Here is a 24122-nt window from a genome sequence, read left to right as displayed (position 1 = left end):
TTTCTTTTTTTTTTCATCTGGAAGTCACAAAACGTTATTTAATATGCTTTCACAAGCAGTGAAAATAAAAAAGGGATAATGACTTCTGCTCAGCCATGCATTCCAGAGCTTTCATCTTGTAAACATCAGCACAGTTCTTCCTAGTAATAATGTCCAAATACCCAGAATTTACACATGGCAACAGCTGATGAATGGAAGGGATAAACAAGTGCAGCTAATACTTCAGTGGGATCAAAAACATTCTTGTTTATTTACATTTTAGAAACTGTTTAACCTGAGTTGTGAGGATGAGTGTGTATGTGTGTAAGGGAAATATTTGGAACAGAAAAGCTACTCCTGACTATCAGAAGAGGATTTTTGCATGCAGGGTCATTTGTTCATTTCATGTACACCTTCATCTGGAAAGCGTGAGTTATCGTTCTCCTATATTTCTTTGTTTTATTACTCGCTTCTTTTGAAACTGTGATTGCTGTACTTTTTTTTCATGTTAGTTTGGAATCAATTGCAGGGCTACATTTCAGCAAGCAGCAGTTTGTTGCTAGATAATTGAATAAATTACATGTTATTATATCACAGAGTAACTATATACAGTCTGAGCTAGAGAGGTGCATATGTTATTATATCACAGAGTAACTATATACAGTCTGAGCTAGAGAGGTGCATATGTTATTATATCACAGAGTAACTATATACAGTCTGAGCTAGAGAGGTGCATATGTTATTATATCACAGAGTAAGTATATACAGTCTGAGCTAGAGAGGTGCACATGTTATTATATCACAGAGTAACTATATACAGTCTGAGCTAGAGAGGTGCACATGTTATTATATCACAGAGTAAGTATATACAGTCTGAGCTAGAGAGGTGCACATGTTATTATATCACAGAGTAACTATATACAGTCTGAGCTAGAGAGGTGCACATGTTATTATATCACAGAGTAAGTATATACAGTCTGAGCTAGAGAGGTGCACATGTTATTATATCACAGAGTAACTATATACAGTCTGAGCTAGAGAGGTGCATATGTTATTATATCACAGAGTAACTATATACAGTCTGAGCTAGAGAGGTGCATATGTTATTATATCACAGAGTAAGTATATACAGTCTGAGCTAGAGAGGTGCATATGTTGGTAATTGTAATTTTATACAAATTTCACATTGGCAAAATGTCGACTTTGTGTCAATAATTTCATGAAAAATGTTTGTTTTTTTGCCACATTTTCAGATAAATATATCATGTATGCAGGGTCATGTCTCCTAGCACATTGGTCATGTGACCGTGCATAATTTATTTTCTCAAACATCCAGGGGCAGCATATGGGGAAAAAAAACAACAAAGTACACAAATATAAGTGCAGACGTTTCCGAAATGTTGAATGATAGATTGTGTCTTGGCTCCTGACGAAGCCGACAACAGCTACAGCAGGCTGGGCGAAACGCGTTGAGTGGACCAATTTTGGGCTTAGAGGCGACCCGCAGCTAACCAACTCTGCAGCCGTGACATCACTTTCCTGGACGGGCGCTTTGAGGGAAGCTCTGAATCGGCACATAGACCAGTGGAAGAGAACCAGACACCCGAGGGAGGCGGTGAGCAGTTCGGGGAGCTTCTTATTTCACCATTTTTGTGATACACGCTTGATTTTAACTGGCACATTGTAAGTGCGCATTTCTATACCCATTTTTTATACATAAAGTTTACCTTTTTGATCGCACTATGTAGCTTTCTCTCTCATTTTATATACCATCTTTGCTGACGGAGTATATTAACAAGGGGGGCCCAGATCACAGCCATCTACATGGGTAGCAACCCTATTTGCCAGCTGCCTGATTTACTCTAAAGTCCTGTGAGTAGTATATCTATACGAGACAGGACACAATCTATCATTCAACATTTCGGAAACGTCTGCACTTATATTTGTGTACTTTGTTGTTTTTTTTCCCCATATGCTCCCCCTGGATGTTTGAGAAAATTGCTTAAATCTTTGGAACCCGTGAAACAGGTCCCACCAGTGAGGTTTGAGCTGGGTGGTTGTATTATCAAATATTTTCATCACTTATCACTTTATTATATTTTATTTTATATAATCACTATTCTTGTAATTTAGAGTTGTTTGCCCCTTATATCACTTTAATCACAATACCGTGCATAATTTAGACACCTTGCATGTTTTTGGAAATTTGTTTCACAAACAAAACAATTAATTGTTTTTGCCAGATTCGCAACCTTTTTTTTCGCCCATCCATACTCCCCCCAGCTTCCCTAGAAACTCTTCTTGTTACAGAGATTGTACAAAAAATTCTCCTGCACGTCAGACAGGCAAACTCTCCCTATTTATTTGGGGGACTCCCTCATCATTCACTGGAAATATATGTGAATATTTATGTCTTAATATATAAAATGGTGTGAATATAATATTTCTTTCCCCATGGAAATAAATTCTTCCATCCCACGTCAATGGAAAATTAGGAGATACTCCATATTTTTCCAGCAAATCGCCCTGAAAAGTGTTTTAAGAGATTAGTATCACACAGATAAGGAGTGATATGGTGATTATGCACGTCCAATTCCCACTGTCCTGTTATCCATAATAATTCTAATCCGTACTAGAAATGTACAATGTTGTGCCAGTTCTTTCTGAGAAATTTGAATGATAAAGCGAGCAGTTTGTCAGATATTATGATTTTTTTCTAATTTGCTGCCCCGTTATCCATAGTAATATTAAACAGGATTAGAAGTGTGAAATGATGTGCTGGTTCTTTTGGAGAAAACAATTTGCTTAAGCTTCCTTTACTTCCCCCCCCCCCCCTTAATAAAGATAAATAAACCTTAGCTGTCAAGTGAATTTTGCCAAGTGTATAGTGAAAGTCATGGCAAAAACTGCCATATTTCATGAGATTCACAAAAAATATAAATTGTGGCAAAATGTAATCTGTTCGTTGGCTATTGTTGCTTGGCTTGTGTCACGTACGGCAGACTTGGGAGCACGTGACCTGCATATGGGACAAGGGTTAATACACAGCTTGCAAACAGTCCCACTTTTCACCTTCGCAAAGGTCCCTCAAATAAACAATATCTCTGGTCAATCCGTCCCCATATACCATCTGTCGCGAATAGCACACAAGTGAGCATGTGACTTAGATATGCAACCAGGGTTAATACACACTGCTACTCTAGCCAACTGACCTTTCTCCTGTGTAAGGTACTTTCAATTAATTAATATTAACCCCTTACTCAATTGCAAACATATCTATACGCTGCCACCACCCAAGAATTTTGCAAAATTGATATATATCTGCCAAGGTATCAGTCCCCTGTTTATTATAGAAAAAAAACTATGCACTTAACAAAGCATTACTTATTAAGGAATTGATTAATATATATATATATATATATATATATATATATATATATATATATATATAAATACAGTGCATAGATTACAGAAAAAAGATTACAAGACCATACAATTACAAGAAATGCAGAACAGTTTATTAAAATAACAGGATAAAACATAAAACAGAAATCCCTATACATTACATTTCATAGGTTTTCCCCAAATAGGTCACTGGAGTACAAAGATGAAAATTCAAGTGTTTGATCCCAAAACACACCTCTGTTGAATTCTGATTTTCATAATACCTTGCAAGACTTATGTATTATTTTTTTCCCCATTGAAACCACATAAGCCTACCCTTGTTATAAATCAGCTGCAAGGTTGATGGTTTTATAACAAAGAATTTGAGTGCCAAAAGGATATCTGTCCTTTGCTTCTCTTACGCATGTCGTCGGTGGTCTCATTGCATGCGTCTCTTTGCAACGATTACAGATATCTGAGCATTATACTCTAGCGTAGAGGTTATCATTGTATATCCTAATTTTTTATTAATTTCATTCTTTGGTGGAATACGTTCTTAGCCACGCCTCCTGAACCTTGCAGAACTCTCCAGTGAATGCTTTGAAAGTACTTCTAAAAGGATCCAGTTTATAAAGATGTCAAGAAAGACATATTTTAATCCCATCTCTGGCAAAACAACTGCCTTTATTTCATCTGCCCCATACAACACATCTTGTACTTTTAGTGGTCCATAAGTGCTAACCCACCAATTAAGTCCTCTTTGAAACTCTGGACAGACCCAGGAAGAGTCTTGACCTGTCATAACCCCAATATATTGTATTTTTTAAAGCAAACGGTAACCACATTACCCCCCGAAGCAGCAGACAAAATACATCATATTCCCCACCATTTTTATTACAGCTTGTTTTTAGCAAAAGCTTGAGATTTCTGTGTATGTCCTGAAAACCATGACTGTGCTAAATTTAGATTGTGTTACGAATGCTTCGCTCATCTCTAATGAATAGGGCCCTCTCTCCTAGTAATGATGTGGCTGTTTGTTTGAAGGCAAACAATTTCTTCAAAGTGCCGGTCTCCTCAAAGACAGAGATACAAAGTACAGATCTACTCAAGTTCATAATGAAGTTCTCCATTTAATGTGAAAGCTAAGAACGGTGGATTAACAACATTTCAGGTTCCATACGGACCTTTCATCAGGTGGAATTGTTTATTTGAAGGAACATAGAAAGGAATTAAGTTTCAATAGCATTACCCAGCAGCTACAGTTAACCCCTTTTGGGTGAAAGTTTGCAATGGCATATATTTAATCCTTTTCACTGCCAGAGGGGCCTGCAACAAATGTTATAGTTGTAATCATCTCTCTCTCTCTCTCTCTCTCTCTCTCTCTCTCTCTCTCTCTCTCTCTCTCTCTCTCTCTCTCTCTCTCTCTCTCTCTCTCTCTCTCTCTCTCTCTCTCTCTCTCTCTCTCTTTCTATATAATTGGACACTGACACAAGTTTTGTTATTTCAGCTGTGTACCAAAATAAATTCAAGTTACAGTTAAATAATGAATATGGGCTTAAAGTGCAGTCTATCAGCTTTCATTTGAGGGGATTCAAATCCAAATTGGAGGAAGGGTTTAGGAATTACATCTCTTTAATACGTAGCCCCCTCTTTTTCAAGGGACCAAAAGTAATTGGACAATTGACTCAAAAGCTGTTTCATGGACAGGTTTGGGCTATTCCTTTGTTATTTCATCATCAATTAAGCAGGTAAAGGTCTGGAGTTGATTCCAGGTGTGGCATTCGCATTTGGAAGCTGTTGCTTTGAACCCACAACATGCGGTCAAAGGAAGTCTCAATGCAAGTGAAACAGGGCATCCTTAGGCTGCAAAAAAAAAGAAGAAAATCCATCAGAGATATAGCAGGAGTGGCCAAATCAACAGTTTGGTACATTCTGAGAAAAAAAGAACACACTGGTGAGCTCTGCAACACAAAAAGGCCTGGACGTCCACAAAAGACAAGTGGTGGATGATCGTAGGATCCTTTTCATGGCAAAGAAAAACCCCTTCACAACATCCAGCCAAGTGAAGAACACTCTCCAGGAGGTAGGCATATCATTATCCACGTCTACCATAAAGAGAAGACTTCATGAGAGCAAATACAGAGGATTCCCCACAGGGTGCAAACCATCATAAGCCTCAAGAATATGTAGCCCTGCTTCCTATCATTAGCAAGCTGCTACTATGTGCTGTATTACCTGCTGGCTCACAGGGCCTAAGTCTCTGCCACGGAGAGCCTGGGGTGCGCGCAATATTTATAACGGGTGCAGCGCCTCCACCTGCGACAGCTCCCGCCAAAGGGGGAGTGAGTCTTCGCAGGACGTATATGCAAGAATTACACTTACACAGCCAAGTTCTAAAACCAATCTCTTTTACTTGTAGACCAAACGCACAGTACATTACATGCCATAACATTCCTACATATGGGTATACATTATATAACACGCCATGGCGGACGTCAACATTTCCTAGCACCACGGCGGACGCTCCACAACCTGCGCCACGGCGGACGCCAACAATAATCCCCACACCCGCCACCGGGTGAGCCCACCCCGTGTCCGATCCTTACGGATTAGTCCTCCTGCTCACAGCAGGCCCTATGTGTGTGTATGGGTGACTGCGCAGCCACTATGTCTTGGGTGAATGAATGATACAGTTGGTGAACTTGATGAAATACCTGCCGAGCACTCCGGTGCTCGGAACTGCCACGATCTTCAAAAAAGGTCTCTGTACGTCGACACCGCTCTATCTCTCTCTCTAGGGTCCGGGGCGATCCCACCCGGACTCTGGCAACTCCAGGGGGGGTCTGAGCCCAGACCTCCCTCTCGACAGTATAGTCCCGGTCAAAACTTACAGTTACTAGGGGGCAGGAACCTTACTAAGGCGATCCCTAGCTCAGCTTGTCTCTAAGGTGACTCAGGGCTAGCTGGACCTGGGGCACCTGGCCTGCGCCGGGGCAGTTCAACCTCCCCTCACAGACTCTCCATCTCCTCTCCTCTCCAATCAGCTCTGGCTCCACGTGCACGCAACCACGGCCTATATCTCTTGCACCTCCTCCGCTCATTGGCTAGACTCTCTCACCTGACCCTCCCCGCAGGGCTGCTGGGTCAAGGGACAATGCACTCTCCTTCGCGGGCTTTTACAACTACTATTTGCAAGCGCAACTTCCCGCTCTTTGGGGTGAATCCGTGGTCACGGCTACAAATAGAAAGGCTAGATTATACTTTGCCAAACAATATCTAAAAAAGCCAGCCCAGTTCTGGAACAGCATTCTTTGGACAGATGAAACTAAGATCAACCTGTACCAGAATGATGAGAAGAAAAAAATATTGAGAAGGCTTGGAACGGCTCATGATCCGAAGCATACCACTTCATCTGTAAAACACGGTGGAGGCAGTGTGATGGCTTTGGCATGCATGGCTTACAATGGCACTGGGTCACTAGTGTTTATTGATGATGTGACAGAAGACAAAAGCAGCCTTATGAATTCTGAAGCGTATAGAGATATATTGTCTGCTCAGATTCAGCCAAATTCAGCGAAGTTGATTGGACAGCACTTCACTTTACACATGGACAATGGTCCCAAAACATACTGCGAAAGCAACCCAGGAGTTTTTTAAGGCAAAGAAGTGGAATATTCTGCAATGGGCGAGTCAATCATCTGATCTCAACCTGATCGAGCATGCATTTCACTTGCTGAAGACAAAACTTAAGGCAGAAAGACCCACGAACAAACAACAACTGAAGACAGCTACAGTAAAGGCCTGGCAAAGCATCACAAAGGAGGAAACCCAGCGTTTGGTGATGTCCATGCGTTCCAGACGTCAAGCAGTCATTGCCTGCAAAGGATTCTCGACAAAGTATTAAAAATGAACATTTTATTTATGATTGTGCTAATTTGTTCAATTACATTTGAGCCCCTGAAATAAGGGGACTGTGTATGAAAATGGTTGCAATTTCTAAACATTTCATATGATATTTTTGTTCAACACATTGAATTAAAGCTGAAAGTCTGCACTTCTATTGCATCTCGGTTGTTTCATTTCAAATTCATTGTGGTGGCGTACAGAGCCAAAATTATGAAAATTGTGCCAGTGTCCAATTATTTCCGGACCTAACTGTGTATATGTATATATATATGTATGTATGCAGAGATTGTATATATGATTTTATATATATGATTTTATATATATATATATATATATATATATATATATATATATATATATATATATATATATAAAATCATATATACAATCTCTGCATACATACATATATATATACATATACACAGTTAGGTCCGGAAATAATTGGACACTGGCACAATTTTCATAATTTTGGCTCTGTACGCCACCACAATGAATTTGAAATGAAACAACCGAGATGCAATAGAAGTGCAGACTTTCAGCTTTAATTCAATGTGTTGAACAAAAATATCATATGAAATGTGATCATATATACAATCTCTGCATCCTTCTATGCTGCAGCACATTAATTTTAATACTGCTGTCTGCAATTATATTTTATGTAATAACCTTAATCCTGCAGATACTTTCTGTGGATTCAGTAATTGCTGTATACTCTTTTTTTTATTCAGCACGTTCTAATTTGCAGCTACTTGTTTCACGTTCATAAATTCTTTGCTGTGGTTTCCATTTGCTCAAATATAAATTCATTACAATTAATTTTCCAGTACACATAAAATTAAGTTTAATCCCTTCAGCACCAGTTTGTGGAGTAATGTGTTTGTGTTCAACAAGGGCCTCATTTATCATAGGCTATAGTTAAAGTGATTATTATTGTAATTGCAAAAAACAAACAAAAATCACAACAGCGCACTGCGGATTAGTATAAAATACCAGTATTTAATAAATGGTCACACTGGACCACAAAGACAATAATAAAATTCAATAATTTTGGTTGGAGTTCTTTTCAGAGGAGCAGTGACCGCCGTCTTTCTACTTACCTTGATATATACAGTAGTACCAATTAATACTAATTGCAATACAAATCTGCACTAGTACACATTACAATAGAAAAACATGAAAGTTCCGACATGAACAGAACCATTTAGATGAGAAACTTGCTCTTTTTACAATTCTGTTTTTGATTGGAAAAAAGAGAGAATGGACATTTGCGGTGGGGACGTCCAGACTTCCTGGATAAAACATAAATACTATATGAGTGACTAAAGTATATACCTTTGACTTTTCCCTTTGGAGCAGAGCTCCATGCCTGTGCTGTACTGCACCCTAGAGTGTGTGATAGTTCATATACCACTACCGAGCAAGTGCATATACCTGATAACAAAGGTACATAGATTGCACCTCTGATAACATCTTACCTAGACCTACACACATCGTGAATTTTTCACTATATAGGGTTGAAGGGACACTTACCTGCTTGTCCATATATACTATATTCTGCAATAAGACGTCTCTGTGGTGAGCAACTATATTTGTATACTATACTGATATCTACTGACTGATTGATTGCTCACCTAACCACTTCCTAATGGTTTTTTTTTTAATGTTTGAATGTTTTATATGTGTTTTTAACCTTACCAGTTGAAATTAATTAAATAAAATGTTATTATTTTTTCTGAGCGATTCCGTTTGAGATGCGCCATATTTTGTCCTATCAATGGTATTTACACCAATAGACCAATGCAAGTCTTACTATTGTACCCCAACATTGAGTGCTCGACATATGAGGGAGCCTTTTCTGATCCTTCTGGGATCTACTCTGAAATACAATTCATTTTTTCCTTAGAGCACATGTTGCACAACATATACACGTACACATACATGGATGAGCGGTTTATTTGCCTTTTATAAAAGATCCGACATGAACAGAACCATTTAGATGAGAAACTTGCCCTTTTCCAATTCTGTTTTTGATTGGAAAAAAGAGAGAATGGACATTTAAGAAAAAGGAAAAATTAGAATTTCTTGTGTGAAATTAATTTGCTTAATGCAAAAAAGATAACATTAGTGTGCAGAATTGCAACCTACAGAAAAAGGTGAAGTAGCTAATAGCAATACTCCATACAGTGACGAAAATCAATTATGAAACAGCTTTATATGTGTAGCCAGGTCCCCCTCTGCCTGTCGCCCCCCTCACCTTGCTGGTGATCGCGGGTGCCGCCGAGCCCAATGGCGGTCCCCTCGGCCGGTTGCAAGAGTGGGGGCAATTAGGGTCCTATCTGGAGATTGCCAGGGACGCGTGCGGCCGGTTGCTAGGGCCGCAATTGCGTTGCGAGGACTCCTGGCGCTCCCGAAGCAGGGTGCCGCCATCTTCATTGTGGTTGCACATGCGCAATGGGGTTCCTCACACAGTGGCCGGCCGGGAAGTTCGCGCATGCACAGTTGCAGCGCGCAAAACGCCACCAATGAGAAGAGGTCTCCAGGCAGGGACTACAAGTCCCATGAGCCTTAGGGGACCCCACGTGACGCCAGGGAGCCAATAGGGCTACAGTATCTCCCTGCTCACAGATTAGATACATTTCGCAGGGTTTTGCAGCCAGGCAGTCGGCGCCAGGGGAAGCTAGGGGAAGGAGGTAGGGTGCAGGAGTCAGTGACTCCCTGCACTAGGCCAGCAGCCCCCTAGGCCCCAGCTAGCCCTGAGCCACCCAGTAGTTTGAGTTGTTTCAGGGACAGGCCCCAGGTTAGGGACCCTGCCCCTTACTATCAAGAACCAGTTAGGGCTAAAGCGGATGTTGCGCTTCCATCAAGAGGCTTGGGATCAAGCCTGCTCAGCAGAGAGAGCGGAACTGTACCAAGTGTGGACCACCCTCACAGATCTTCTCACCGGAGGAACCGGACATCACCATAAAGCTTGTCTGATCCTTTGTGAGGAATCTTTAACGCACGTGCACACACGAGAGTACTCTCACATAGTGGCAGCGCTGACCACGGGACAATGGGGGTTATTCTGTGGACACGGTGTGGGGGTACACGGTGGTGGGTGTGGGGATTATGTGATATCCTTATGCAGTGCTAACCTTTAATGTGTTTAGTAAATGTTATGCTCATATATGCAGTAAAGCCTGTTCTGTTTTACAACCGTTTGCTTACCGTGATTGTTTCCTGTGAGGGCCTCCTCCCTCTCCGTTGGGATCCCTCCCAGGTGGAGGCATTGCACCACGAGATTGTATTATATGCATGTACCCCAGGCTCCCCGAACGGAGGCTTAGGCTCCTGAGAGCCACACAGGTATGTTCTATATGTACAAATATAATATGACTTAATTGCAAAAAAAGGGTTTTGCTTATTTCTAATGTAACACAGTTCCCCACCACCCCCCAATCTCACATAGGGACCAGTGCTGGGGAGATAGGAACAGGACAGGCTTGGACAGATCTCTGGGTTCTTCTTGTGGTTGGTTTCAGCGCCTCCAGCTGTGATGAGACCTATGATGTATGGGTGTCAGTCCCCACCACTGCATTCCTTAACACTCCTGCCCAGGAACTGACACCAGGCAGGGGTATAGTTGAACAGGATTTTATTGCATAGCTACGGCAGCTCTTCATAGCACAGCATGGTTTCTGAAGTCCCAGGACCTCTAGATGGTGCTACCCCGATAGTGTGGGGCTCTGGTCTGAATGGTCTCTAGGCTGTCCGGCCTAGAGTGGGCCTGCTTTCCCGTGATGGGGAAGACTGACAGCCTCCCTCTCTCCTTGGGGACCAGGATCAGACTCCTTAACTTTTAGCTACTCCCCTTGTAAAATTCTGGAAGGGGTGGGATCATGAACTGTACCCACCTCCAAGGGGCTGTACACAGGCCATGACTCACCACCTTCTTTCCTTCACTTTCAAGGGAAGCAGAAGGGTGGTCACTAGCCCATAAATTAACCCACTACTGTCTGGAACTTAACAGGACTTACATAGCAGATATACTATGTGGGGAAAGAAAGGTACAATGGGACATACCCTGTTATACTAATTTTTTTATGTAATACATATATTTATTTCAGAATGTGTTCAGGGAAATAGTCTTGTGTTTTTTTTTTTATTACTTGAATTTTTATTGAGCATTTTTTCATACAAAATAAGAATTAACAAAACATATAACAAATACAAAAAAAAGGGGGGGTGGGAAGGTGGGGGAGGGGAAGCATTTGTAAAAATATAGCATTGTACACAACAACTTAGATACCACATGTATCACTCTGTTCCGAGTATTCTAATCTATATATGGGGATATACCTGCATGGCGAAACCAGGGGGCCCAAATCTCAGAAAATCGCGAGGTAGAGCCGTTCAGATAGGCTGAGAGTTTTTCCATATAAACTATATGCCAGATTTTATTGTTTATTTGGTTTAAGGATCGGGGGGCAGGTTGTTTCCAATTTTTGGCAATTGTACACCGTGTAGCATTTAACATTTGGGCTAGTACTCTAGCTTTTTTTCGGGGAATATTGGCTATTGGCTTGCCTAGCAAAATATATACTGGGTCATGTTGGACAGTGATTTCTAGGATCTTGTGTATTAAGGTGAACACTTCCGTCCATGTTTGTTGGATTTTGGGACATGACCAGAATATATGCAGAATATTCCCCACTTCGCCACAACCACGCCAGCATAGTGGGGAGACCCCTGGGAGAAAAGAGTGCAGTCTGGCAGGAGTCATGTACCATCTGTATATTAACTTGTAAATATTCTCTTTTATTACAACGCACGATGAGATTTTGGAGGCAGCTTCCCAGATGTCTTTCCAGGTATCAAGATCTATACAGACGTTAAGATCTTTTTCCCAGGATACCATATATTTATCGGGGGTTTGATTGCTCTTGATAGAGGATAGGCTTTGATAAATTCTGGAGGTGATGCCCTTTGTGTGGGGCTGGTGTAAACACCAATCCTCAAACAGAGTTAAAGTATGGGGTTGGCTCGGTTTATAGGCTGATTGGATATAATGTCTAACCTGGAGAAATCTGAAAAAATCGGAAGAGGGGATATCATGATTCGTTTGCATAGACGCGAATGGGGGGACTTTCCCTTGAACGAGAATATCTTTGACTCTCGTGAGTCCTTTTTAAACCCAGGTATGGGAGAGCGGGTTTTCTGTGTAAAAAGGAAGAGAGGGGTCCAAGAATAGGGGTTTCATGAGGGAAGGGGTACCGGTTAATTGAAACTCGGATTTGAGGGAGTCCCAGATATTACAGGCAAAGGATATCACCGGGTTCTTGAAACTCTCGGGTGGTCTAGACTTTTTGTTGAGCCAGAGAAGATTTTTTATTCTGCATGGGGAGCAAATCAATTCCTCTATCTCGGCCCACCTCCTTTCGGTTGGGTTTGAATGCCAGCTTACAAGTTGCCCTAATTGAGCTGCTCTATAGTAGTTTTGTAAGTTCGGAAGAGCTAAGCCTCCTTCTGATTTGGACTTATAAAGAATATCTTTGCGAACTCTAGGTCGCCTGTTTTGCCAGACAAACTTCAAAATTTTCTTCTGAATATTATTTAAATCTTTCTGACAGATTTTAACCGGGAGAGTTTGAAAGAGATATAGGAGTCTAGGTAAAATATTCATTTTAATAGTAGTTATTCTCCCAAACCAAGATATTATATATGGGTTCCAAGTAGCTAAGTCCTTGACTATCTGGTCAAAGAAGGGTTTAAAATTTACGTTGTATAAAGTCGAATAATTTTTTGTTAGTTGAACCCCTAGATATTTAATATGGTTCGCGTTCCATTTGAAGTCAAAATTTAGTTGTAGTAATTTTACTAATTCTTTGGGGAGATTTAAACTGAGGGCCATGGATTTGGAATGATTAATTTTATAACCTGAAAGTGAGACGAATTCTGATAGAACTTGAAAAAGGTTAGGGAGGGATGTGAGAGGTTTTGAAAGCGTCAATAGTATATCATCCGCAAAAAGAGCTATTTTGAATTCTTCCTGACCAACAGAAATACCCGCTATATTGGGGTTCAGCCTTATCTGGCATGCTAATGGCTCTACGGCTAAGGCAAACAACAAAGATGAGAGCGGACACCCCTGCCTAGTTCCATTTAATATTGGGAAGGGGTCAGACAAAAAGCTGTTCGTCCTCACAGTGGCCATTGGTGTGGAGTATAGAGTGTTTATACTATTTAAAATGTTGGCTCTGAATCCCATCTGCGAAAGCGTAGCTGACATAAACTGCCAATCTAATCGATCGAACGCTTTTTCTGCGTCTAAAGAGAGTAATAGAGATGGGCAATTTGTAAGGTTTGCTACGTGTATTAGATTCACTGTCCTCCTTGTGTTGTCAAGGGCTTGTCTGCCCAGGACAAACCCCACCTGGTCCGGATGAACCAATTTAGGGAGGATACTATTTAATCTGTTGGCCAGGATCTTTGCGTATAGTTTTAGGTCTGTATTTAACAGCGAAATAGGTCTGTAGCTAGAGCGCAACAGAGGATCTTTCCCCTCTTTGGGGATTACCACTATGGTAGCTTGAAGCATGTCTCTAGGGGGGGGGGGGGGGGAGGCCTAGTGGCATCTCTTTGAATACTTTGGTAAGAAATGGGAGGAGAGTTGTGGAATATTTCTTGTAATATAGATTAGAAAATCCAACCGGACCAGGGGCCTTCCCAATTTTCAGGGATTTTATTGCTTCCATAATTTCCAGGGGCTCTATAATTTTTCAAGGTTTGTGATGTCATTTGGGTCTAGAGTGGGAAGTCGGCATTTTGTTAGGTAGTTCCGGATCTTTATTGCTCTTTTCTCTTTAGCCGAGTCTCCCACTGGGCCTGGTAAATTGTAAAGGGATGTGTAGTAGTCCCTAAATGCATCACTTATAATTTTGGGGTTGTGGGATACTGAGCCATTTTTAGTGTGGATGTTATGAATTTTAGCCTTAGCTTGTTTTTGCTTTAATTTGCGTGCCAGCATTCTATCTGCTTTGTTACTTTTTTCGTAGTATTTCTGTTGAGTCTTGTGTTTTAATGATTTGTTTGGAAGTTCAATGTTGAAAGCAAAATGTACTGTAGATATGCGAATCTCATCTACATGATAACCATATCACAGAAACACTAATATTCGCAGATAACTTTTCCAGAGATTTTGATATTCTATACCTTAGCATAATAAATGGTATAGAGGCATACTAGACAGGAATTATGCTCGACAATGAATACTCCTTGAACTAAGTACTACTCATAATAAAGTTACTGTTTTTAAGTTAGATAACCACATCATTATACTTTCAACCGGTTCTGTTGTGTTATATACACTGGCTATTTATCAATTTATACTACTTGGTCACTTACTAAGATTTATTAACTGTCTGGAGTGCTTTCATTAAAGGGGATCTTTTTCTCTTGTATGTCTCTAGCATTGCCCCTGATCGTAGCACCCATCTGCAGAGCTGTAGCGACGGCTACCTTTCCTCCCCTCCCTTCTCTCCCTTTCCCCATTTTTTGCCTCAGTATACTATATATATATACATATGTATATATATGTACAATAGAGGTCTACGCTAGAGTATGAATTGCCAGAAATAGATGGTACTAAATAATAAATGAATATAAATTGTAAATATTAAAATAAATAGAATGTAACCTTAAAAAATGAATATATACCAAAAATGCATGTAATTCAATGTCTAATAAAAAACAACTAAAAAAATGCAAATAACCATAAAAATTAATATGTAGTGCTGTGAACTTTCCTTTTTCTGCTCAATGCAGGTAGTCCTATAGAGTCCAAACAATTCTGTCCAATAATTGGGGAGTAAATGTAGCACTGACAGGAAAAACAGGCAGCTTCTTTAAAAGGGTACAACGACCTCCCTCTCCACCTGCATAGAAAAATAAAAGAAGAAAAAAAGCGCCAAATCCTAGTGCAAAATGGATATATTTAATTCCCAAAAATCTCAATAAAAATGAACTCACAAACATAGAACAATTAAAAGCATGTTATGAGATATACTCATACTCCTAGGACCAGGAAACGCTGCTTCGCTGCTGTATTTACTCCGTGACACCACTGGATCAGAATGCTGCCTTCGTTGTTCACCGCCTGCAGGAACTGATGTATCAGGCACTCCGCGATGATCTCTCACCGGATACACACCAACAGATGCTCTTTGGTTCCCATCGGGGACGGTAAATGCCGCGGACCAGCGGAAGACGTCACGAAAATCGTGCTGGATACCGGACCGGTAAAGATCCCAAGCAGTTCTGTAGCAAGCATTTGTGAAGGTCCACTGCACACCTTCCCTACGCGTTTCATCAGATTAACTGACTTCTTCAGTTCAGTTAAGTAAGGCTTTGAGCTCTGAATGAACTGTTGTATGCTTTGTAGAGAGTAAAATACATTTTTGGACACATTTTGCTATAACAGATTTTTGTGTATTACGTGCATACTGTAGTTTCTTCTTAATAAACAGGGACCATTCGATTTTGCAAATTACAGTTTTAATATTTCTTTGGTGGTGGCAGCGGATAGATATGATTACAACTAAATAAGGGTAAATATGAACTCATTTGAAGTACCTTGTGAAGGATAAATGCGAGCTGGCTAGTTTAGTTGTGTGTATTAACCCTGGTTATATATACCTGCATATATACTGTAAGTCACATGCTCACAAGTGTGCTGTTCGTTGACAGATGGTATATTGGAATGGATAGAGGGAAGATAGTGTTCATTTGAGGCAGGGGTGTGCAAATTTCCAGCGCTGTACCCCCCTGCCTGCACTCCCCCTGTGTCGTGCCCCCCCATACCTTTAAAGCGGCATCAAATGACGCCGCAGGGTCATGTGACGTCACGTCATTTTACGCCGCGTTGCCATGGTGACGGGCGTCAAATGAGCCCACGGCATCATTTGATGCCGCGTTGCCATGGCGACGTGTGGCCCGAAACCGGCTCAATTCAGGTAAATGAGTTACAGAGGCATTGCGCTGACGAGCGAGGGCCTCTGTAACCGCTGCACCCCCCAAAATAATGTCATGCCCTCAGTTTGTGTACCCCTGATTTGAGGGAGCGTTGCGAAAGGTGAAAAGTGGGACAGCTAGATAGCTAGGTATTAACTCTTCTCCAATATACAAGTCACATACTGTAGGTGTTCGGTATGTGACAGCATCATTTCAGAATTATAAGGAATGTAACACAAGTTACAAAAGGGCAAACAAATTAGCAAAAATTTCAAATAAAAAAAGTATTGCAATAGAAAGTAAGATTAACCCTAAAAAGCTCTTTAAGTAGCTTAATATCAAAAGATTAGAAAAGAAAATACAGGACACTTTCAGTGTGAGATGGGCAGGCAAATTATTGGAGATAAGGAAAAAGCAGAGATATTACACAAATTATTTTCCTCTGAGGAAGCCACAACCTCTATATTAACAAACAATTGGTTAATTTAGGAAGAAGTGCATAGGTGACTTGATAAAATAAAAGTAAATGAAGCACCTGGCACCGATGGCATGCACCCAAGAGTTCTTAAGTAGCTAAATTCAGTAATAGCCACACCATTACATTTAATGTTCACGTGGTGCCTATATTCAAAAAGGGAGCTAGATCACACCCGGGGAATTACGGACCTGTATGCCTTACTTCAATAGTGGGGAAGCTACTTGAAGTTTTAGTATGGGATAATACACTACCGACACACTTTATCACACTGCGGCCAGATCCGCAAGCCGGGAGATTTCCCGGCTTGCTAGTGGCCGCCCCTCGGCGTGCCGCGCGTCATAGACGCGCGGTCACGCGTCTTCGGGAGCGTGCGCCCCCTGCACGCGCGTCCAGGGGCTCCCCGAGGGAGCCCTGGTGTCCCGCGATTGCGGGACAGCGGCAGGGGGTTCCGGGGGACCCGGCGGACCCGGCAGCGGTAGGGAGAGCGCCCCGATCGGAGGGCGCTCTTCCGCTGCTTCGGCGCGCGCCCGTCACTCTCGGGCGCGCGCCAGGCTACTGCTGCGGCCAAGAACGGGCAAATGCTCGAATAAACTTGGCCGCAGCAGTATGCAGGATTACCTGATACATAACAAAATTATTAGTAACAGTCGTCATGGATTTATGAAGGAGAAGTTGTGTCAAACTAAACATATTAGTTTTTTTGAGGAGGTAAGTAGGAATTTAGGCCAGGGTAATGTGGTCTACTTACATTTTGCAAAGGCTTTTGATATGGTGCCACATGAGGTTAGTGTACAAAATAAAGGAATTTGGACCCCATCAAAATATTTGCACCTGGATTGAAAACTGGTTGAAGGATGGACAACAGAAAGTTGTCATAAATTAAACCTTTTCAGGTTGGGCTAAAGTTGTAAGTGGAGTACATCAAGGATCGGTACTGGGACCCCTGCTTTTTAACTTGATTATTAATGACGTTGAGGTTGGCATAGAGAGCAAAGTCTCCATCTTTGCTGATGTCACTAAATTGTGTAAGGTAGTAGAATCAGAGCAGGATGTAATCTTTCCCCAGAAGGATTTTGATAGACTGGAAGCTTGGGCAGGTATATGGCAGATGAGGTTTAATACAGATAAATGTAAGGTTATACATTTGGGGGATAAACAGGTGAATTACAAATGAAATGGGGCAAAATTAGGTCAGTCTTTGATGGAGAAGGATTTAGGAGTGCTCGTGGATAGCAGACTTAGGGCCTCATGCAGTAAGCGTTGATAAGGGATTTATCGCCATTTTATAGGCAAAATTGGGTTTGAGATTCAGTAAGCGCCGATAAGTGCTTGATTTCGCCAGGTTTCGGAGCCGATTATTTTGTTATGGCCAGTCGGCTGCCGATAAGCCTGTTTTCGCCACTGATCGCCACTTTTTTAAATCGGCTGGATTCAACAAAAAAAAACAGCTTATCGGGCCTGATCGGCACTACGAAATTGAGATGTTATGGCCAATTTCTCCCGCCAACTAAAGTTGGCAGTTTGGAGGGGAGAACGATCGCTAAGGCTGCCGGAACGGCACTTAGAAAAAAAAAATCTTCTGTACATCAATGGAGTCAATGGAGCGGGGACGTATAACAGTATAGTACTGTTTACGTTTCATTGCTCACAATACAAACGTCATTTGCATTACAGTGTGGGGGCATTCCCTGCATTGTGTCACAGCTGACGTGTATTATTTGCATAACATTATACTTTTATATGTTTGCAGCATTTGCGGGTCACATTACTCATCATGTGATGATGTGCCAAGGGAAAATACTATACTCAACTCTTAAAGGAGAACCTCACATCATATCACACATTTTACTGAACTGAGCAACAATTATTTACATGATGTTACACATGACATACATGTCACACATACACCGTATATTCATGTTCCTTTACATTACACAATGCTTGTAATGTGACACGCATCTTTAAACGTTCATGTACATCTAAATTCTCATGTTTACATCTAGTTTTGGGTCCTCCCTATTTTCATGACGTCACTTATTGGACGCTCAATCACATTGCATGTTTACATTGTAACCGTAGCATTACAAGCACTTCAACCTAACTTATACACACATGTACAGTAATTCAGCATTGGGACACCTTGTAAACTCATTCTATAGCAACTATCCTCATTACACAAATGCATGCATATGCACACGACTATTCATTGTTGTCAACATGTCACAATAACATGCCTAATTACACATGTTACACAAAACTTTTCCCACGTCAATCTCAGCCTTTTTGCCTAATTACATGACTGACTGTTGCGTTCACAAGTGTTACATGCATTGCACATGCAACTATTTATTTGCAAGCAATGTTTCTACAAAGGTTCACGTCACATCATTGCCAAATATCATCATTCCCTGCAGAATACACACAACAAATACTTATAACAAGAACTGCACACAGCTTGCCACAGAAGTACTTTATTATGTTAATGTAACACCTTGCATTTTACTATGTCACCTGACATCATCACATACCTATTTAAAGGACGCCCATTACCTGCTCATTCACAGCTACTCATTTCAAAATGTTGAGATTGTTTAGGAGACGGAGGAACATTCTTTTCTATGACATGCTTGATGATGAAGAGAATCATATAGGGCAAGGGAGGGACACACCGAGGGACAGTGACAGGGACAGTCACGCGGATACGACAGGGACAGGGAGAGGGACAGGCCGAGGGACAGGTAGAGGGACAGGAGATCAGAGAAGAAGACAGAGGAGACAAGTTGTGCCTCGTCCGCGTCTGTACAGGGAGAGAACCCTGTTAGATGGGATGAGTGAGGAGGAGATTGTAAGTCGCTATCGTTTGAGTTCAGCAGCAATCTTATCTCTTTATCAGGAGATAAGGGGAGATTTAGATTTTTTCACAGCCAGAGGTCGTGCAGTCCCTGGGCTTGTTAAAATGCTGTGCTCATTACATTATCTTGCTTCCGCGTCATACCAGACAACTGTGGGCATAGTGGGCGGGGTCTCGCAATCTACATTCTCGCGGGCCTTGACCCAGTTTCTCTATGCACTCAATAGACGCGCTAGGAATTATATTCATTTTCCTACAGAGGCGACAGAGTGGCTGGAAGTCAGGACTGGCTTTTATAATATAGCAGGGATACCATGTGTGCTGGGTGCAATCGATTGCACACATGTTGCTTTGATTGCACCTAGTCAGAGTGAGCATGTGTACCGCAATCGTAAGCACTACCATTCACTCAATGTACAGGTGGTATGTGATGCGACGATGAGGATAATGCATGTGGTACCCAAATTCCCTGGTTCCAGTCACGATTCCTCTATCCTGAGGAACTCTTCAGTCTTCCATGCGTTCGAAGAGGGACATTTTGAACATGGTTGGCTGCTGGGTGAGTACACATTTACATGTTATAACACAAAACACATTTTTATTTAGGAATGTTGGCATTGTACAATTTGATCACTAATGTCAGCTTATGTGTGCTACATTCATTATAGGTGACTCAGGATACGGAATTAGGCCGTGGCTCTTGACTCCGGTGCTAAACCCTCAAACTGAAGCAGAGGACAGGTACAATGCAGCCCATATATCTACAAGATCTGTTATAGAGAGGACATTTGGCCTACTCAAGACCAGATTTAGGTGTCTGGACAGAACTGGTGGGGCTCTTCTATACAAGCCTCAAAAAGTGTCTGATATTATCCTTGCCTGTTGCATTTTGCACAATGTTGCACTGAGGCACAATGTACAGTCAGACCTAGCTGAGCCTGTGGTAGACGACCATCCCACCCATGTAGCTGCTGAAAATGAACAAACAGCCAGTGGTGGCCAGACACGCCAGAATCTCATCAATTCATTTTTTTCTTGTAAGTAAAAACATATATGTTCCAAGTTCTACTTTTATACTTACATTATGTTATCTTAACAATAATGTTTTTTTATATACCCTTCTGGTAGGACACAGATGAATATGGGTTGCACACCTTTCTTCTCTCTGCTGTGTGCACAAAGGGATGTGGCACCGGTATGTTATTGTTGCACAGGTTATATAATCCCTCTTCAATTTTACTTTAGTTGTGTGTATGTGAATAAAACTGGGGTAACAAAGCACTAATATTTTAGCATTGTGTTGTTCCTTATGCTAACACAATACACATATTATGCCCATACTCATTCATGCTTCTAGTATGCTTACATACAATGTTATTGGTGCAGTGTAACATGTACATCCATATGATGTGTACACCAGCCTGATTTACATTTTGAATGTCATGAAATATACATGGTGTTGCACATTTAACACCAAATACACACTTTGCTGTGTTGTTTACGGTACTGAAGATGGCATGTCAATGTTTGCAATTTATATATTGTTCCTTTGCATTATAGGTATATCTCCAGTATGACTGATCATGGTATGTATATTTGCTGACATCTCTCATAAGATGTGCCTACATCAATCTTCCTATAATTATTTGTAGTAAAAACCCAACATATTGGTTTAAACACAAATGTTACATATATGTACTTTCTGTATCATGTATATGCATTTAGCTACTCTTGAGCTTTCATGTGCATTGTATTAGAAAATGATTACTCCCATTTCATCACATTTTATGTATGTTTCCTTATAAATTCCATTAATGTAATATAGAGGTGTTTGGAGACAAGGGGATAACTGTAGTTATTTCTTTACTTACGGGAGATCATTCATCACGGATGAAATTGACTGATCATAAAACTCCATGCATGAATGCCTGCAATCACAACAATGCGTACTACATCTTATATTTAGCAATGTTGGTGTTTTGTAATGCTAGGAATTAATAGTCAACATTAATTTAAATTTGTGACATGTGTATGTATAAGTCACACGTGTGTGGATGTGTCCTACATGTACCAAGTGTTAAACTGTTAACAGAGAAGACAAATTTGTCGCTAATGTTACTGTCATTTAGCATTTATAATTTACCAATATGACAATGTTGGTAATATTTTTGGAATATAAATCACGTCACTTCATCATTATCATGATGTTAATTATCAAGTATTCTCACAATTGTAACGTCAATCACGTGCACATTAGCATAGACACACTTTGTAACACAACTGTTTGTGTCTGTATCAATTTGTGTAGGATCCATGTATAACACCGACAAATGATAACACCAGCTTTATTATGGTAGCTTATATCATCATATTGACTATACTATGTATTTTTAGAACTTTTAATAAACACAGTAAACTATAGTTAGTTAGGTTAATGAAATATACACAGAAACGTACTTCATTACATGATGTTGATGTCATAATCAGAACATCATGCATTGTAGGGGACCACAACATCTGGCCAATAACATTATTTGCTACTGTCCCAAACCATTTTATCAACATACCCATGTAACAAGAGATTTTTAACAAGAAATGGCTAGTTGGTTGTAAGTGTCCTTTACATTGGGAGAAGGAGTGGCTCAGTGAGTAAAGACACACACTGGCACTGAGATTTTGAAGCAGGGGAGTCTGGTTCAATTCCCGGTGTCGGCTCCTTGTGACCTTGGGCAAGTCACTTTATCTCCCTGTGCCTCAGGCGGCAAAAAATAAATTGTAAGTTCCACGGGCCAGGGACCTCAGCCTGAAAAATGTGTCTGTAAAGCGCTGTGTACAACTAGCAGCGCTATACATGAACATGCTCATATTATAATTATTATTATTATTATTATTGTTACATAGTTTCGACAGTCATACGTTCCATTACACAATAGAATTCACAAATGTGTTAGCAGAGTGGGAATGGTTGTTATATATAAAACACACCATGCCATAAAATGATAGTAGTCATTAAAGAACACTCAATAAAAATTCATGAGGCACTATTTTGCAACATCATTATGTTAATTAAGTGCTTATGCAATATAGGCATAAGGGTATCACATTTTTAATTGTTTGTTAATAAGCGCTGCAAGCAATATAAAATTAGTTCCATATGTAGTATAGTAGTCGGTGGCTCCTCCTCACAATCATCTCATATAAAGGTAGACTCTTCTGAAATCATACATTGATCCGATTGTATATTCCCCGACATCTCTGAAATACAGCAAACACATGATGGTCAAATATGGCACCTTACTATATATGTATCCGTGACAACGCATTACACAGCTCTATATGATTGTGTACATACACACGTCACTCACTTATATGTTAGAAGTACAAGTGTACATCAGTATGTAATGTTTCTTTAAATTTGTAGCAGGCATAACTATGTATATGATGTGAACGTTGCCTGTATACTGAAAAATGTGCGCGCACATCTTAGTGTGCGCACGCACTTCACGCTTGGCTGCACTAACTGTTAGCGCATGCGCAAAACAAAGCGTACGTTGTGCGTTCAATACATCTTGAAAATACCATTAAACATAAAATCTTTATTTCAAATACAATGAATACGAAACTACATTCGTTCTAAACGAGTACATCTGTATTCTTTTTAAACAGACGTGTTTGGACAGAAAGGACGGCCGATAACAAAATGCGCAAATGCAATACGTGTGACGTCATGTTAAACCAGCGTGAAACGCACGCTAACACTCCTCCCACTCAATTAACATTCGGCTAACGCCCAGTTGACGCCTACAAACACTGAGCCGCACACATGACACACTGCAGTTACCGTTACTATAACAAAACATGACAGCCAATAGGCTTTGAGGCGCGCACGTCGCTTGGGGGCGGGACTTACATCCGTAATCCTTTTTAAGGACGCCTTGGGCCATGACAAGGGTCCCACGTCATACGTGGGGGACCCGCTTTTAAATGTTGCATGATAACAAAACAGGTATGTGTTAGAGTTATGTTAAAATGTTGCTAATATGGTTAAAGGGATAGGAAAGTACGTATATTTATTCCGTCAGCAATGTGTACTACTCTTTCAGGTTATACTATATTGTATTCGGCAACAATTTCTTTGTGATCGCTACATGTTATGCAGTCTGCAATGTTACGCTGTATCCACGCATTGAAAGGGAAAATGGTGGTTAAAAAAAAAAAAAACATTTAAACGCACAGTCAACGCATAACGGTTGTTATATTTACCATTCTTCTAGAATTAACTCTTCGTCTGGCTGCAACTGCTCGCTCCAGAAATGCAAGGCATTTTCATCCACGCTTGACCCACCCGCTGAATCCAGTATGACACACATCTCCTCCATGAAGCGCTCATAGGAATCGCCACTGCTTTCTTCAAACAATTGGTCGGGAGGTAGGTTCATTTCTTCGGGTTCCCATTCCAATGCATTTTCAGCTGAAAGGCTTGGTACATAATCATAGTACTTTTGTTGTTGTACAATGTGGGTTTCAGGAATGGAG

At 40.8% G+C, this 24122-nt stretch overlaps 1 protein-coding gene across 2 annotated transcripts in view; it reads left to right on the top strand.

The window, feature by feature from the left end:
- Positions 1-346: 346 nt before the first annotated feature.
- SOCS2 (suppressor of cytokine signaling 2) overlaps positions 347-24122 on the top strand; it is a 302697-nt gene continuing 278921 nt past the window's right edge. Inside the window, exon 1 of one of the 2 annotated variants that reach the window (XM_075600416.1) lies at positions 347-407. In XM_075600416.1, coding sequence (XP_075456531.1) covers positions 362-407 — 46 coding nt within the window. In that variant the 5' untranslated portion in view covers positions 347-361. The remainder of the gene's footprint in view (positions 408-24122) is intronic. The other variant, XM_075600415.1, reaches the window with a different exon arrangement.

This window comes from Ascaphus truei, chromosome 5 (assembly GCF_040206685.1).
Source record: "Ascaphus truei isolate aAscTru1 chromosome 5, aAscTru1.hap1, whole genome shotgun sequence".
Classification (NCBI taxonomy): Eukaryota; Metazoa; Chordata; class Amphibia; order Anura; family Ascaphidae; genus Ascaphus; species Ascaphus truei.
Note: the sequence above shows the minus strand (reverse complement) of the source record. Positions and strands in the feature narration are given on the sequence as shown.